Genomic DNA, 14,699 nt, shown 5'->3' on the forward strand with positions numbered 1-14,699 from the left:
TGAGTGATACACTAAACTGACTTGCGCGTGTGTAGAATGATATTCTCGCGCGTGTAGAATCGCAGCTCGCGCGAGCAGATCGGCTGCGCGTGAGCAAACTATTTGTACTCGAGGGGTTTGCTATTCCCCTCGCAAGTGTTGATTTACGCGCACAGTCTTGGTTTTTGTGTTCGACGGTGGGATTTGCGATTTCTGCAGGTTTCTATTTTACGTGCAAGCTTTGTCACTGTGCTCGTGCTGCTGTAATTTGCATGCGCGCTTGATTCATATGCTTGCAGACTTTTGTCCACTTTTTAACGTCATACCACAGCTCACCCCTCCATCTCAAAACGCATCGAGAAGCTACAGTAGCCACCTTAAATACAAGAAAATGAACATGTGGTTCCCAGACCACGTCTCATTCTCTATGACTGGTCTGGTGTTAGCCAGGCTAGACTTGTACTGCATTCAGCCACAAGGGGGCCAGCAGCTTTACTTTTCAAGATGTATAAAAGCACACCCTGTGGTGACGTGATGCTAAGATGGCAACGGCGGGCACCGCATACTACTGGCTTCTAAAAAGCTCTTTACAAAATGGGTGAGGTCACAGACACTACGTCCATATTTTTACAGTCTATGGTATTCAGGTCGAGTGCTGCAAACTAAGTGCTCTTCCACCATACAATATGGTTCTCATTTTTATCCGCTTAAAAAAAATCGCCACATTTTACTTTGTGCCACCATACTTATTTGTGCCTACTCATGTAACAGTCTTAAACAGGGAAAACATGAAAGTGTTTGGTGGCTTCTAAATTCATCCCTGTTTGGATCCTAAGGAATGAATGGGGCTAGGCTAAATGCTAACACATTCACGACACGCTGTACAAAGATTAAGTGCATGCATTGAAAAAAGATAGGTGTGTATTAATTCATCTAAGCTGAGGTAATAACAAAGTAAAATATTGAAAAACTGTGGTGCTTGCCTTTAAAGGGAGGGTTAGTGTGTTTTTTTTTAATCTTGTAAGACTTGGGATGTTTGCTTTTGTTTTGTATAAAACTGCTTTAAATAAAACATTTTAAAAATGTAATTAAAAGTGTACTTTAATTGTATATTTTAACTGCGAATTAAATGATATTTCTGTTAAAATAGATAAAAAAACTTTAGTTGTGTTTAAAAACCCAACTTGCAAAAATCTCTGTTAAACAAACAGCCAAGATTTAATAAATGCGCCTTTACCGAAACGACTTTTAAATAATTATAGACTTTGTGACAACTAGCCCCAGTTACACAAATTCTGTTATTCCTAAAACGTGGCACTCCTCCCACCTCCCCCTTTCCCTTTTTTTGTGGCCAAAGGCAGCGATATTTCAGAAGACTGGCATTCCATTTGTCGAGCACTCATTGGTTAGAGGTCATGGCATTCGTTTTTCTATTGGTAGCCTTTCTGTCCGTCATCTTCTGCTGCACGTTTATTGGATGGCGAAACGAAAGCAGGCGCGGCCTTCGCGATGACGCAAAAATTCCTCTTTTTCTGTACCGGATTTCGGGAGAGTTCTGTGCTGGAGCGACGGGAGAACCGAAAAGACCCGAACCGGGAGAACTGAGAGAGTGCGTCAGAACGTGGTGACCCGCGAGCACGATGAATGCGATGCGCGTGACCCTGCTCGTGATTCTGGGCTCCGTTCAGTTCTGCAGAACCGAATCGCGGCCCGGAACTCCAGATGAGACGAACTTTACCTCACGTAAACCTCACACGCATCAGTGGAACTAGTAACTCTAGTATAATATTTAAATGTCCAGTCGATCAATATGTAAACCAAACGCCGCTTTGTGTACGTAACCAAATCAGAACCGTTATAAAAACAACGTAGTAACGTTAACCAAAGTTATTCTGCCCCAATAACCCAATTCCTCTAGCTCGGGTTAACACAGTAATACTGTGGTAAGTTGTGTTATTGTCAAACAAGCAGAAATGAAGATGATTTATTAGATGTAACTGTTTCATTTTTGAAGGATGCATACAAGCTTCTTCTGAAATTAAAAACATTGATAAGTTTACTGAGCTGAAAACTGCAAGTGAAGAAGATCTTCCAGAAGCTTCTACAGGAGAGTTGATCTTCTTCATCATACTCAGTATCATCATCATCATCATTAACATGTTTTAGTAATCATTTATGGAGGATTTGATGATGTTGTAGAAAGCCACAGATCATGTCTGTGTGTTAAAGTGATTTTATTTTAGCACAGTTAAAGATGCAGCACTGCAGTCACTATCTGTGATGCACACTTCTGACTTTCTTCATGTTTAAGTGCTATAATTGAGTCTCCAGTGCTTCTATAAACCGACAAAATGTGAAAAGATCAACCCAGTAACTTAGTTTTGGTAAACCATTCTCTGACTGCAAGCATTTGAAAAAAGCTTATTGAAAAATTAGTTCCCCTTGTGATGTCAGAAGGGGATCTTATTATAATAATACCGCCCCTTAATCTGCACTATCCAACCACGGCACTGACATTTAGTACAGAGAGAGAAAACAAAATGATTTACAGCACAATTGAGGTTTTATTTCAACAAACCACCATTATGGTGATCAGTGTTTGCATTTCATCAGCTCATTTGCATCTTATCCTCCTAACTGTCGTTTCACACCAGCCGCATTTGAGGCATGAAATTCGTGTCTACCTCGTCTAGTTTGCTGCTTGAAAAATTAGAGTTTACTCGCTTCATTCGCGCGTGAAATTCTAGCCATTGAGACATTCACGCAGAAATTCACGTCATGGGAGGGGCTTCTGCGACTCCGCTTGCTTCCTGTAATCACGTCAGAGCAAGCGCATTTTCCGCCAAAGTTCAATTTTTTTTAACTTGTGCGTTTGCCTCGGCAATGCTCAATTTGCGCCATGATGCACTAAATGCCTCATTTGCGCCGCGAGAGCTCCAGACGCGCATCAGCGTATCTTCATATTGACTTAACAAACTAAAGCTCGGGTCTTAGGAGGTTAAAGGCCACACCCAAAATATATATCTCTCTCTCTCTCTCTCTCTCTCTCTCACACTCTCTCTCTCTCTCTCTCTCTCTCTCTCTCTCTCTCTCTACAGATGAGTTGTTGGTGATAACTGCAGCGACAGAAGAGACGGATGGCTTTCAGAGGTTCATGCGGACAGTCAGACAGTTTAACTACACGGTTCAGGTGTAACATCAAAAATAAAACAGAAGATCAGAGATCACACAATACGTGTGTGTGTTTATGTTGTGTTTATTTTGTTTGTTTATTGTGTAGGTATTGGGTCTGGGGGAGGAGTGGAGGGGTGGTGATGTGGCCAGGACTGTTGGTGGGGGTCAGAAAGTTCGCTGGCTGAAGAAAGAACTAGAAAAACACAAAGACAAACAAAATACTGTCATCATGTTTGTAGACAGGTGGGTACACACACATCACCCAACACAATAAACACACACACACACACACACACACACACTGCTGCTTTTTTCACTTGTTCACAATAGATTCTTTATTCATGTGTAAGATGAGACGCACGCATGCACACACAAACACACACACACACTGCTTTCCTGTTATTTTGAGAGACAATGTGGAAAATGCATCCAGGATTTGTCCGGGATCGTTTGTTTTGTTGGTTAATTCACACTACGGATGATTTTCCAGAATCTATGTGTGCATTCACACAGATCCCGTAAAGACACATGCCGTGTTTAAACTCGTTGGTAGTTTTATTCTCCGCAGCATCTAAAGTTTGATGCTTATCTGTAAAAAAATTTGTTATTATATTTATTGGTTCTTCCTAACTCCAAAACAGATAAGCAGCAGACTTTGGATGCTGCGTTGAGGAGAACTGCCAGGGACTTTGAACACGTCTTTGCGGGATCTGCGTGAGTGCATACATAGATTCCGGAAAGTCATCCGCAGTGTGAATCTCTCTTCAGTCTCGCAAGCATTTTTGCATGTGACGTGTAATTCATTTATGCTGGTGAATGATCTCAGCTTCAGAGTGGATATTTGATGAACTCCATGATCTTTGCTTTAGTCCTGTTTGCCCACATTCGTGAATGTTAATCTGCATGTAAATTCCTCGTTTTAAAGAGCTAAACTATAACTTCTTATTGCAATGACACGCACTACAGCATGCTCCTTAGGGCATCGTTTCTGTGTCTCATTCACACCGAGGGCTTTCCAGGTATTTCTGGGATAAAAGTGCTGTGTGGATGAGGTTTTAGACCGCTGTATAGATGAGATGGACTCACTAGTACTACTAGTTTTTGTGAGTTGTGTGTGAGAGATCAAATGTATTTATGTGTGTGCTCTGCTCTTTTAGTGTCTTCCTGTCTCCATGTTTTATCTTAAAAAAGCACACTTATGATGACGATTGTGTGTTTGTTTGTAGTTATGATGTAATTTTAGCCAGTGGTCCAGAGGATCTGCTTGTGAAGTTTTCACGTTTTGGCCATCGTGTGGTTTTTTCGGCTGAGGGTTTCTGTTGGCCTGACCAGAGACTCGCATCCAAATACCCTGCAGTTCACAACGGCAAACGCTACCTTAACTCTGGTGGTGAGTGTGTTTGTTTGTGTGTACTGCATGTCATCTGTAACAAGATCCCAGTTGTAACAGCTGGCACTCTTATTAACTATTGTCATTGTGTATGTGTGTTTTTTGTGCAGGTTTCATCGGTTACGCTCCTGAGATTCATGCAATAGTGAAGCAGTGGAAATACAAAGACAATGACGATGATCAGCTGTTCTACACCCGGATATACTTGGACAAGGACCAGAGGGTGTGTGTGCGCGTGTGTGTGTGCGCGTGTGTGTGTGTGTTATTTGTACATTTTCACAGTCAGTCAAATAACTGCATGTAAACATGTTTGACTGTAAGTAATGATGGTTCGTTAGTGAATGTTTGCTGTTTATCTGTAGCTCCTTGTGCTAAATATAGTTTCTCTTTTCCAGAAAAAGCACAACATCACACTGGACCACAAATCACACATCTTTCAGAACCTGAATGGAGCTATTGGTAGACACACACACACACACACACACACACACACACACACACACACACACACACACACACACACACACACACACACACACACACACACACACACACACACATTCTTCTGCTGGTTTGCTGTGTGTTTGGCTTTATGTAACGCTTGTGTGTAATGCTTGTGTATATCTGTTTGTTTTTCTAGAGGAAGTCGTGCTGAAGTTTGAGAAGTCCAGAGTCAGAGCTCGGAATGTGGCCTATGACACACTTCCTGTCGTTATTCATGGCAACGGGCCGACTAAGGTGAACACAAACATTCTGCACAATAATCCTCCTGTTGGATGAAATTTTATGTGTGAGATGTTTCCAAATCCTGCAGTAAACCTCCATCATAGCACACTCATTTATAATTTATATTTATCCCATGTTTTGGCTGTGTCCAAATACCCACACTTGCTGTCTTTGCACTTGATCACTTGACTACTTACATGACATATTTCCTGTATTTGGCCCAAGTGTTCTAGTGCATGTAGGATTATTCACCTGATGGGACACTTGTGTAAAATGTCAATCCAAGTAGTGGCAATAATTTGCACCAAAACACATTCATTTTTTATTTAGGCTACTTATATATTTTTAAGTTTTTTTTAAGTTCTTTAAATTCAATTATAATTTTCTGAACTTAAAAGATTATAATCTATTATCTGAATTGTTTGCACCTGTAAAAACTGCAGCTTTAATTCATTCATTAAGTTTATTGTTTCTAATTATGTGATAAAAGAAGTTGCAGATGTTTTTACAAAATACATAACAATGTTTGCTCCAATGAAACTATACTACGAAAATATGTAATATCCAAAAAATCTCACGATTAACATCTGGAACATGATGCATGATGGTGTGCGTTTAGTAGGGCTGTAATGATTAATCGCGTGTCCCATTAAAAATGCCTGAAATCGATTCTGAATTGCAAGGCTGCGATTCTGAGTTGGAGTCGTTTATAACGTGCATTTAAAAAAGCAACACTCGTTAAAGAATATTTTGAATGATTTTGTTTATTATCATAAAAATACCTGAAACAATCTGAAGAACAGCGATATAAATATTCCTGTAGACATTTCCTAGAATAGCGTTTGTAATACTACTTCTTTTGTGGCACAAAGGGAGTTTCTGCACAAGAGCGCCCCCTGGCTTTAGGATGTGCCAGGATTTTACCGTAATTCATTAAAATTCATTCACTGAGAAAACGCGCATTTGCACGATTAATCGTTACAAGCCTAGCGTTTAGCCTTGAGTACACTTTGCTAGTCTTGCAGAGTTACTTCCTGTCACATGCACGTACTCTCAAGTGGCCAAGACCAAAAGTGAGGGTATTTAAACGCAGCCTTTGATTCCTTTTCAGTTTAGTTTAACAGATGTGTGTGTGTGTGTGTGTCTCTCTTTGTGTGTGTAGCTCCAGCTGAATTATCTGGGTAACTACGTCCCAACAGCGTGGACGTACGAGCACGGCTGTGGGGTCTGTGATGATGATACGCTCGATCTGAGTCATTTATCTGTGAGTGTCTCCTCGTCCACATCAGTTCTTATGAAACTGGACAGTTTTTGTGTAGTTTTATTCATTTGAATTGTTTGTCTAGCATTAATGTTGTAATGTCATGAAGTTGTGATGTTGCATTATAATTTGTATTGTTGTCTTAGGAGGAAAAGATGCCGCTGGTACACATCGCTGTGTTTATCGAGCAACCAACACCGTTTCTGGAGGAATTTTTGGAGAGACTCGCAACACTGAGATACCCGCACACACGATTACGACTCTTCATACACAACAATGTACAAACACACACACACACAAACACAGTGGTGTGCACGCTTTTGAGATATTAGCACTTTATTGTTGTGGTGTCAAATGAACAGTTGTGTGTGTTTTTGTGTATGTTGTCAGGTTGTATATCATGAGCAGCATGTGGAGAGATTCTGGGTGCGTCATCGTTCACTGTTTCCTGGAGCGAGAATAGTTGGACCAGAGGAAAACCTGCGTCAGGATCAGGCCAGGACTATGGCAGTGTAAACGCACACAGATGTTATTAATCTCGTATAGGTTTAGTTTGTTCTGTATATGAATCAGTAAATCTGACTCTCCTCTATGTTTTACAGCGAGGCGTGCAGGAAGGACGTCTCCTGTGATTATTTCTTCAGTGTGGACTCAGATGTTGCTCTGACCAATCCTGATATTTTAAAGATTCTCATTGAAGAGAACAAGAGTGTGAAACTCTACAGCAGGGTAACGGGGATGATTCGGGAGGAAGTTTTATTCTTGTCTCTAGAAAAATAAGAACTTATGTCGTATAGCTCCGGTTGACTGCTCACGGACAATATCAAGCATTCAAAAAAAAATGTTGAATGAGTGACTCCTCCGGGCAGGGCTGCCGCCACAGCAGCAAGCAAGCTCCTGATGGGTTAACTCTGTGCGAAAATCTTTCAACTTTTTCAATTTGTCAAACGCAAAATGCACAAAAAACATCATTTGCGCGTTCCACGCCAAACGCCTCATTGGCGCCGCGAGACCTCCAGACGCGCGTCAACGTGTCTTCACATTGACTTGACATTGAAATCACTCGCGCTTGACGCCTCTACCGCGGCTGGTGTAAATGCAGCATAAGATGTTTACATGACTGGAGCTATAACCTCTTCACTTCTCTACATGCAGTTTTTATTTTCTGATTATTGGCTAATGATTTTGTTTATTATTCACACATGGCCACAAATGATGAACTCACAGATACTCTCCACTGTTTTATTTTACTTGCGTTAAATGACAAACGCGTTCTTATGGACTTATTTCATCATTCTGTGCTGTGATGAAGACAGAAATATTATGACAATGCCTGTAAAGGTTTTATAAGCTGTCGTGATGTTATTTGATCTGTTTCTGAATGAAGGCAGACTGCTGACAGCGAGTCGTGTTAACAGAGTTCAGGGAAAACTTCCTAATGTCAAGTTTATTTGCGCTTAAGGTGCATAACAAAAACACACACACACTTCAGTTTACATGCCCGCATAATGCAATTAAAAACTGCATTAAATACTTGCTTTATTTTTATTGAAGTATTGTGTTTACATGAGGTAAAGTATAATTGTATAATATGAGGTTGCATGTAAACGTGCTCAATGTTGTGTTTAGAGCTAAAGTCTCATTGTTTTCCTGTCTGTCAGGAGTGTGATCGCACCCATGTTATCTCGACACGGGAAGCTCTGGTCAAACTTCTGGGGAGCTTTAAGTCCTGAAGGCTTTTATTCACGTTCTGAAGATTATATTGACATCGTCCAGGGCAAACGAGTGTGAGTTTATTCTCTTGTTTATTACTCTCTGTGTGTGTGTTTGTGCGTGTGTGTTTTGTTAAGTGTTTGTGTCATGTTTGTCGTGCAGGGGTCTGTGGAACGTTCCGTACATTTCTCAGGTCTATCTGATTCGTGGAGAGACTCTACGAACCCGTCTGGCTGACGTCTCTCTGTACCAGCAGGTGGGCACGGACCCAGACATGGCGTTCTGTAAAAGCATCAGAGACCAGGTACATTTACAAACATCTGCTTTAATAAGACGTTATGGTAGAATATTAACAAGAACCTTGTCAGTGACTGAATAAATGGATTTTTATAATAACAGGATGTTTCTGCACATACACTGGCGACTCATTTTCTGATAGAAACGCATTTAAAAGTGCATTTTCTACATTAGGAGGGCTTTAAAGTGTTTTTATGAATTGTTTGGAGTTGTGAGTATTAAATCAAAAATATTTATAGCAGTTTAAATGTATTTAAAAAAAAATTTTTTAGATTTAAATTTATTAGGGCATTTCTATCTAGTGAAACAGACATATGCACTAAATTAGAGAAAAAGTGAGTGGGTCCTGTATAAACGAGACCGTATTAAATTACTTTTTAAATATGTGTCATGTGTATTAATATTTACTGCCAGGTAAACCTTGCAAAAGATTTAATTTAAATAATCACAACAATATGTGAAAATAATTTCATAAACAAAGAAAAAAAATGTATGAGAATTAAATGTTAAAGCAATAAAATAGACAATTAATGGTCATAATTGTCGAAGCCGTAAAACAGGCAATTAATTGCCATATTCGCCTCAATTTATTAGGCAATTAACCGTCTGTCAGGGAGCGGGAGAGCAGAACCCAAGTGCAGACAGGTGTTTCACAAAAGACTTTTATTAAATAATGAAAACAAAAGCCCATGTGGGGGCAAACCAAACAGGAAACAAGATACTATAACACAAGACAGATTAAACACTAGACTTGACTTAAAACTAGACAATAAACATGACCATAAACTACACTTAACTTAGACTTGACAATGCATATCCTTATTACATGAAACATACAAAACGAACGAGCACAGGACAGCAAACACAAGGGTAGTAAATAAGGGAGAAAATCAAAAGGGAACAGGTGACATGAATCAAACAATAATGGGATGATTAACAAGGAAACGCGGGGGCGGGGTCAGGAGACGAGACAGAAAGCACATGGCTAGAATAAACAAAGCCAGTGCTTTCACACAAAACACAGGCCTGTCATGATCCTGCCTCAAGACTAAAGCCTGGAATACACGGCACGATTTTTGTCCTCTTATAAGATCATTAACTTATCACACTGTGCGACATGTATCATTTAAACTCATGTACGAGAGGCGTGTAGACTGTACGATGATGACACGGAAGCTTTGGCGGCAGCGTCACACGTTGCGCAACGTCCCCAGCATGCGCTCGTGGTAAACAAATACCGGCACGCAGGTCGTAGCAGCAAACACACTGTGCGGTGATCATGCCGAATTTCTGACACTGTCAGAAAACTATCGTAGGCTATCTTTGGACGCAAGACCGGGAAAACTGCCGTCTTTGAACCTTTCTCATTGTACGACATAGGACCACCGATGGAGAGCCACGATTACAGAAATCGCGACGATTGTTTCACGATGGCAATCTTTCGTCTGGGACAGCCAATAATCGTGCAGTGTATTCCGGGCTTAATACTAAAACAAGGACAAGAGGGCAGAATCATGACACTGTCACCCAAATTTCATAACCGTGACCCCCTAATCTCATCTGTCTTTGGGTTTGTCAGGGTGTGTTTATGTTCGTGTCAAACAGAGATGAGTTTGGACGTCTGGTCTCCACCACTAACTACAACATCAGTCGTCTTTATCCAGACATGTGGCAGATATTTGATAATCCTTTGGTAAGTTTTACTGCCTTTGAAACACCTTGTGTGCTGAGATAAAGCCGAGTTTAACCAGCCTTACTCTGTGTGTGTGTGTGATTTCAGGACTGGAGAGAAAAATACGTCCATGAGAATTATTCCAGGATTTTTGAGGATGATGGGAATATTGTTGAGCAGGTGAAGATCTTAAACCACATCAGTACTCAGTCAGCCAATGATAGAGCTGTTGTCTTAGTTTTATGAAGTGTGTGCATTGTGCAATGATAAGCAGGTAATTCGATTAATGTGCCGCATTCCCTATTTGTCATTTTGTTTTGTGATAAAAACCAGCGCGTGATAAGTATCTGTACTGTGCATGCGCTCTCTCATCTGTCCAAAGTCCAAACACAAAATATGAATCCATATGTATTTAAGTTATATGCATTTCAAGCGAGCCGAGGCAAACTATTCCTTGTGTTTAAAATATGAATCACGTTCTGCTGAAGGCATACATAACTTTCTGCAACACTAAACAAATGCACTCAGTTGACTTAAATGTTTATATACATGATGTGTGTATGTTTTTACAGTCATGAAGTAATTGTGTTAAATAATCAGAGTTATAATTTTTCTCATAATAAAGCAGACAGTGTATTGATCGATTGATTCTGAGACCACATTACCATCCTGAGGGAAAAAGACTTGTTTAATGTTTGTTTTATGTGTGACATTGTGAACATCTAGTAAAGGTCAAATGCTCATGAGATTCTCTTCAGAAGATCCTGTCAGTCGTGATGATCATCAAACAATGATTGAAACAGTCGTCTTTGTGTCTGTGTGTGTACGTTAGCCCTGTCCAGACGTCTACTGGTTTCCTGCGTTCTCTGATAGGATGTGTGATGAGCTGGTTGAAACAATGGAGCATTTTGGGCAATGGTCTGGAGGAAAACACACGGTCAGTGATTTCTCATTATGTGACGTGTGAGTGTGATTACCAGCATCTCATCATCTTTCTGTCTGTCTGTCTGTCTCTCAGGACGAACGGTTGGCTGGCGGTTATGAGAACGTTCCTACAGTAGATATTCACATGAATCAGATCCAGTATGAGAAGGAGTGGCTGAAGTTTCTTAAAGATTACATCGCTCCTGTAACTGAGAAGCTGTACCCCGGATACTATCCTAAGGTGATGCACACATACAGTAATCTTTCAGACCTACACACTCACAAACTATACAGACATCTGAACACGTGCATGTGTACATGTTACAGGCTTCGGCCGTGATGAACTTTGTGGTTCGGTATCGCCCTGACGAGCAGCCGTTTCTCCGCCCGCATCACGATTCCTCGACGTTCACCATTAACATCGCTCTCAACAGCAAAGGCAAAGATTATGATGTAAAGCACGTCATTAATTCATAATATACTTGACTACAAAATAATTCTCGCATGCAAGTGTGTAAACATTTTCCTGAACATGATGCCGCAATGAAAGGTCCTTTACCTTCAGTAATGAATACATGAACACGGTTTAAAACCCTGATTTGTGTGATGAACAAAAATACCACAAAATGGCATGGACACCAGACATTTAGGACGTGTTTATACTTGACATGTTTGGTAGGTTGCTGCGTTCATTTGAGTAAATGTGAATGCTGCCACCCAAACTTTGGTGCGCACTAAACAAGCGAACCAAGACAGCTAAAAGATCTGCTTTCAAACAAGCTCTGGTGCGGTTCAACTGATATGTAAACGCATTGAACTACAGAAAGCACAATGAACTAAAAAAAAGAATGTAATATCACAAAAAACAACCCTGATTTTACAGCGAGATGAGCGGTGTTTGCATAAACAAAATGAGCAAATGTGGGGCAACAGAGAGGTTTAAGAGCTTCATTAACGTTTGGTCCCTCGAGCATGTGCTAGATAAAATGTACAAAATGCTGAAGTTTTTAAAATGTTTAGTGATAGTAAAATATCTTCATGAGCTCTGATCTGTTAATAATACTTTCATATAAAATAAGCACGTTTAATAATAATAATAATAATAATAATAATAATAATAATACCTTACATTTATATAGCGCTTTTTTTCTCAGTACTCAAAGCGCTTTACATATGAACGGGGGAATCTCCTCAACCACCACCAATGTGCAGCATCCACCTGGATGCTGCGACGGCAGCCATATTGCGCCAGAAGGCTCACCACACACCAGCTTATTAGTGGAGAGGAGACAGAGTGATATAGCCAATTAGTATGAGGGATGATTAGTAGGCCAATGGGCAAGTTTGGCCAGGATGCCGGGGCACACCCCTACTCTTTTCGAAGGACATCCTGGGATTTTTAATGACCACAGAGAGTCAGGACCTCGGTTTAACGTCTCATCCGAAGGACGGTGCTTTTTTTGACAGTATAGTGTCCCCATCACTATACTGGGGTGTTAGGACCCACACAGACCACAGGGTGAGCACCCCCTGCTGGTCTCACTAACACCACTACCAGCAGCAACCTGGTTTTTCCCAGGTGGTCTCCCATCCTAGTACTGACCAGGCTCAGCCCTGCTTAGCTTCAGTGGGCAAGCTGTCTTGGGCTACAGGGTGATATGGCTGCTGGTTACTTCAGCATGCAGCATTGTAGTTGTGGATGATCAGAGTTCCGTCAAATAAAATGCATCATCAAAACCGACCAATCAGGTGGTGACCTTATCCTTATGCATTAAGGTTCATTATCTTCAGGTTTGCTGATAAAATGCCAGTATGAACACTAAGCAAACAAAGACTTGATCAATTGTTTTCTTTTTTGTTCCGGACTAAAAGAACCGAACAAGAAGTATGAACACGTATTTAAAGTGTGTAAAACTTGCTACTTTTCATATACGGTTAATTTTATGTTAAATAAAAGTAATGGCATATCCGATGCATGCATGTATGCTAATCTGATATAGTTATTATCAAATATACTAACAGTAGATTTTCATGGTCATAAAACACGTTTATTAATATACTACAGAAAATATTTGTCTTTTGTAGATTGTGGTGTTTGCAGGCATCTTGTTGTTTGATTGTATTGTGTTGTTTATTTGTGTTTTTGTGTATGGTGTTGTGTGTCAGGGTGGAGGCTGTCGTTTTGTACGCTATGAGTGTAAGGTGGAGTCTCCCAGGAAGGGTTGGTCATTTATGCATCCCGGACGTTTGACGCATTACCATGAGGGACTTCCCACAACAAGAGGAACACGATACATTATGGTGTCATTTGTTGATCCGTGAAAGCCGCTTGTGTGTGTGTGTGTGTGTGTGTGTGTGTGTGTGTGTGTGTGTGTGTGTGTGTGTGTGTGTGTGTGTGTGTGTGTGTGTGTTTCAGATGTTACTGTTACAGGCGGTTGCCTCAAGTTCAGTCGAACACTTTACGGCAGTTGTTTTTAACAGAAGTTGAAAGTGCGATGAATATATTTTTTACTTGATTTTATAGAATAATCAAATCTGAGTTGTTTTGTAAAAGCATTTGACCCGAAATCGCTTTTTATACAAGATCGCTTTAAATTATTTGTTGTTCTCGTAAAATAAATAATTAAAAAGATAATCTGTTGTGAATGTGTACTGGCAGAGACCCTGTCAATTCCCATCATTGCTTCGTTCATTCGGCTTTATTTATTATTAATAAAAACATTTTATGTTGACACATTTTAACTGTATGAAAATAAATAAATTAGGACCTTTCTGTGTTTCTCACTTTAAATAAAACTACAAAACGAGGGAAGATAAACTTTAACCGCTGAATATACAGTGGTATGGTTATACTGTATGTTTACGGTTTGTTTAGTAGATGTTTATTAATGTAAAGTCAAATATAGTGTATATTTCGATTTACTACATCATATGTGTACAGTAACTTTAGATCATAATGATGGTTTAACCCCGGGTGTGCCTCAAACATCTTAAAAAGTGAAGCTACTGGCTCTTAATTGCCCCCTGGTGGCTGGATGCAGTAAAAGTCATAAACCCCGCCCACTCCATGCAAACGGTACTCTGGTCAAAATTAAAAAATTACACTTCCAATAAAAGTTTTAAAAATATTTTGTGATAAGTTTCATTTCAGCTAGTAATTTGATGCTATAGAAATGCGCCGTGTCATTATTATTGAAGAAAAGAAAAGAAAAACGGGCAACCTACATAAATAAGGAAACTCAAGAGTGAAAACAAGGTATATTACAACATTAAAGCATTTACAACATCACTTGGAGGACAGTCTATAACACTGGATGATCTCTTGAAAGCAGAAAAGATTATTGTTGAGTTTTGCCATAAACAAAGATATTCAGAGGAAATGGCAAAAAACGGAAAGGTATCATTTGTTGGAAAGCGCTTGAATAAATTGAGCTGCCTGCAGAAACTAGATCCTGTAATGGATGATGGAGTTTTGAGGGTTGGAGAAAGATTATATAAGATCATCAGATCTCCACACTTATATCCTAAAGCACATACACAAGCAGCTTGGACATGCTGACAGA

The 14,699-nt window shown here is 40.0% G+C and overlaps 1 protein-coding gene and 1 pseudogene across 1 annotated transcript; one reads left to right on the plus strand and one right to left on the minus strand.

Moving 5' to 3' along the window:
* Window positions 1-1,477: 1,477 nt before the first annotated feature.
* plod3 (procollagen-lysine, 2-oxoglutarate 5-dioxygenase 3) lies at window positions 1,478-13,794 on the plus strand. Its single transcript, XM_073875652.1, has 19 exons — window positions 1,478-1,698; window positions 3,075-3,169; window positions 3,260-3,396; window positions 4,380-4,543; window positions 4,654-4,766; window positions 4,939-5,002; window positions 5,184-5,281; window positions 6,432-6,533; window positions 6,677-6,808; window positions 6,921-7,042; window positions 7,133-7,237; window positions 8,192-8,317; window positions 8,406-8,547; window positions 10,120-10,233; window positions 10,321-10,392; window positions 11,045-11,149; window positions 11,231-11,377; window positions 11,464-11,589; window positions 13,303-13,794. Exons 1-19 carry the CDS (start codon window positions 1,620-1,622, stop codon window positions 13,456-13,458), a joined length of 2,199 nt encoding a protein of 732 aa, XP_073731753.1. The 5' UTR covers window positions 1,478-1,619; the 3' UTR covers window positions 13,459-13,794.
* Window positions 12,689-12,806, minus strand: LOC141369406 (5S ribosomal RNA; annotated as a pseudogene).
* Window positions 13,795-14,699: the final 905 nt, after the last annotated feature.

The sequence above is a fragment of the Misgurnus anguillicaudatus genome, chromosome 13 (genome assembly GCF_027580225.2).
Source record: "Misgurnus anguillicaudatus chromosome 13, ASM2758022v2, whole genome shotgun sequence".
NCBI classification, from domain to species: Eukaryota; Metazoa; Chordata; class Actinopteri; order Cypriniformes; family Cobitidae; genus Misgurnus; species Misgurnus anguillicaudatus.

Coding starts and splice junctions, on each gene's coding strand:
- plod3 (XM_073875652.1), top strand. CDS start 1,620: ATGAATGCGATGCGCGTGACCCTGCTCGTGATTCTGGGCTCCGTTCAG. Junction 3,170..3,259: donor AGTTTAACTACACGGTTCAG/GTGTAACATCAA, acceptor TTTATTGTGTAG/GTATTGGGTCTGGGGGAGGA. Junction 4,767..4,938: donor ACTTGGACAAGGACCAGAGG/GTGTGTGTGCGC, acceptor TCTCTTTTCCAG/AAAAAGCACAACATCACACT.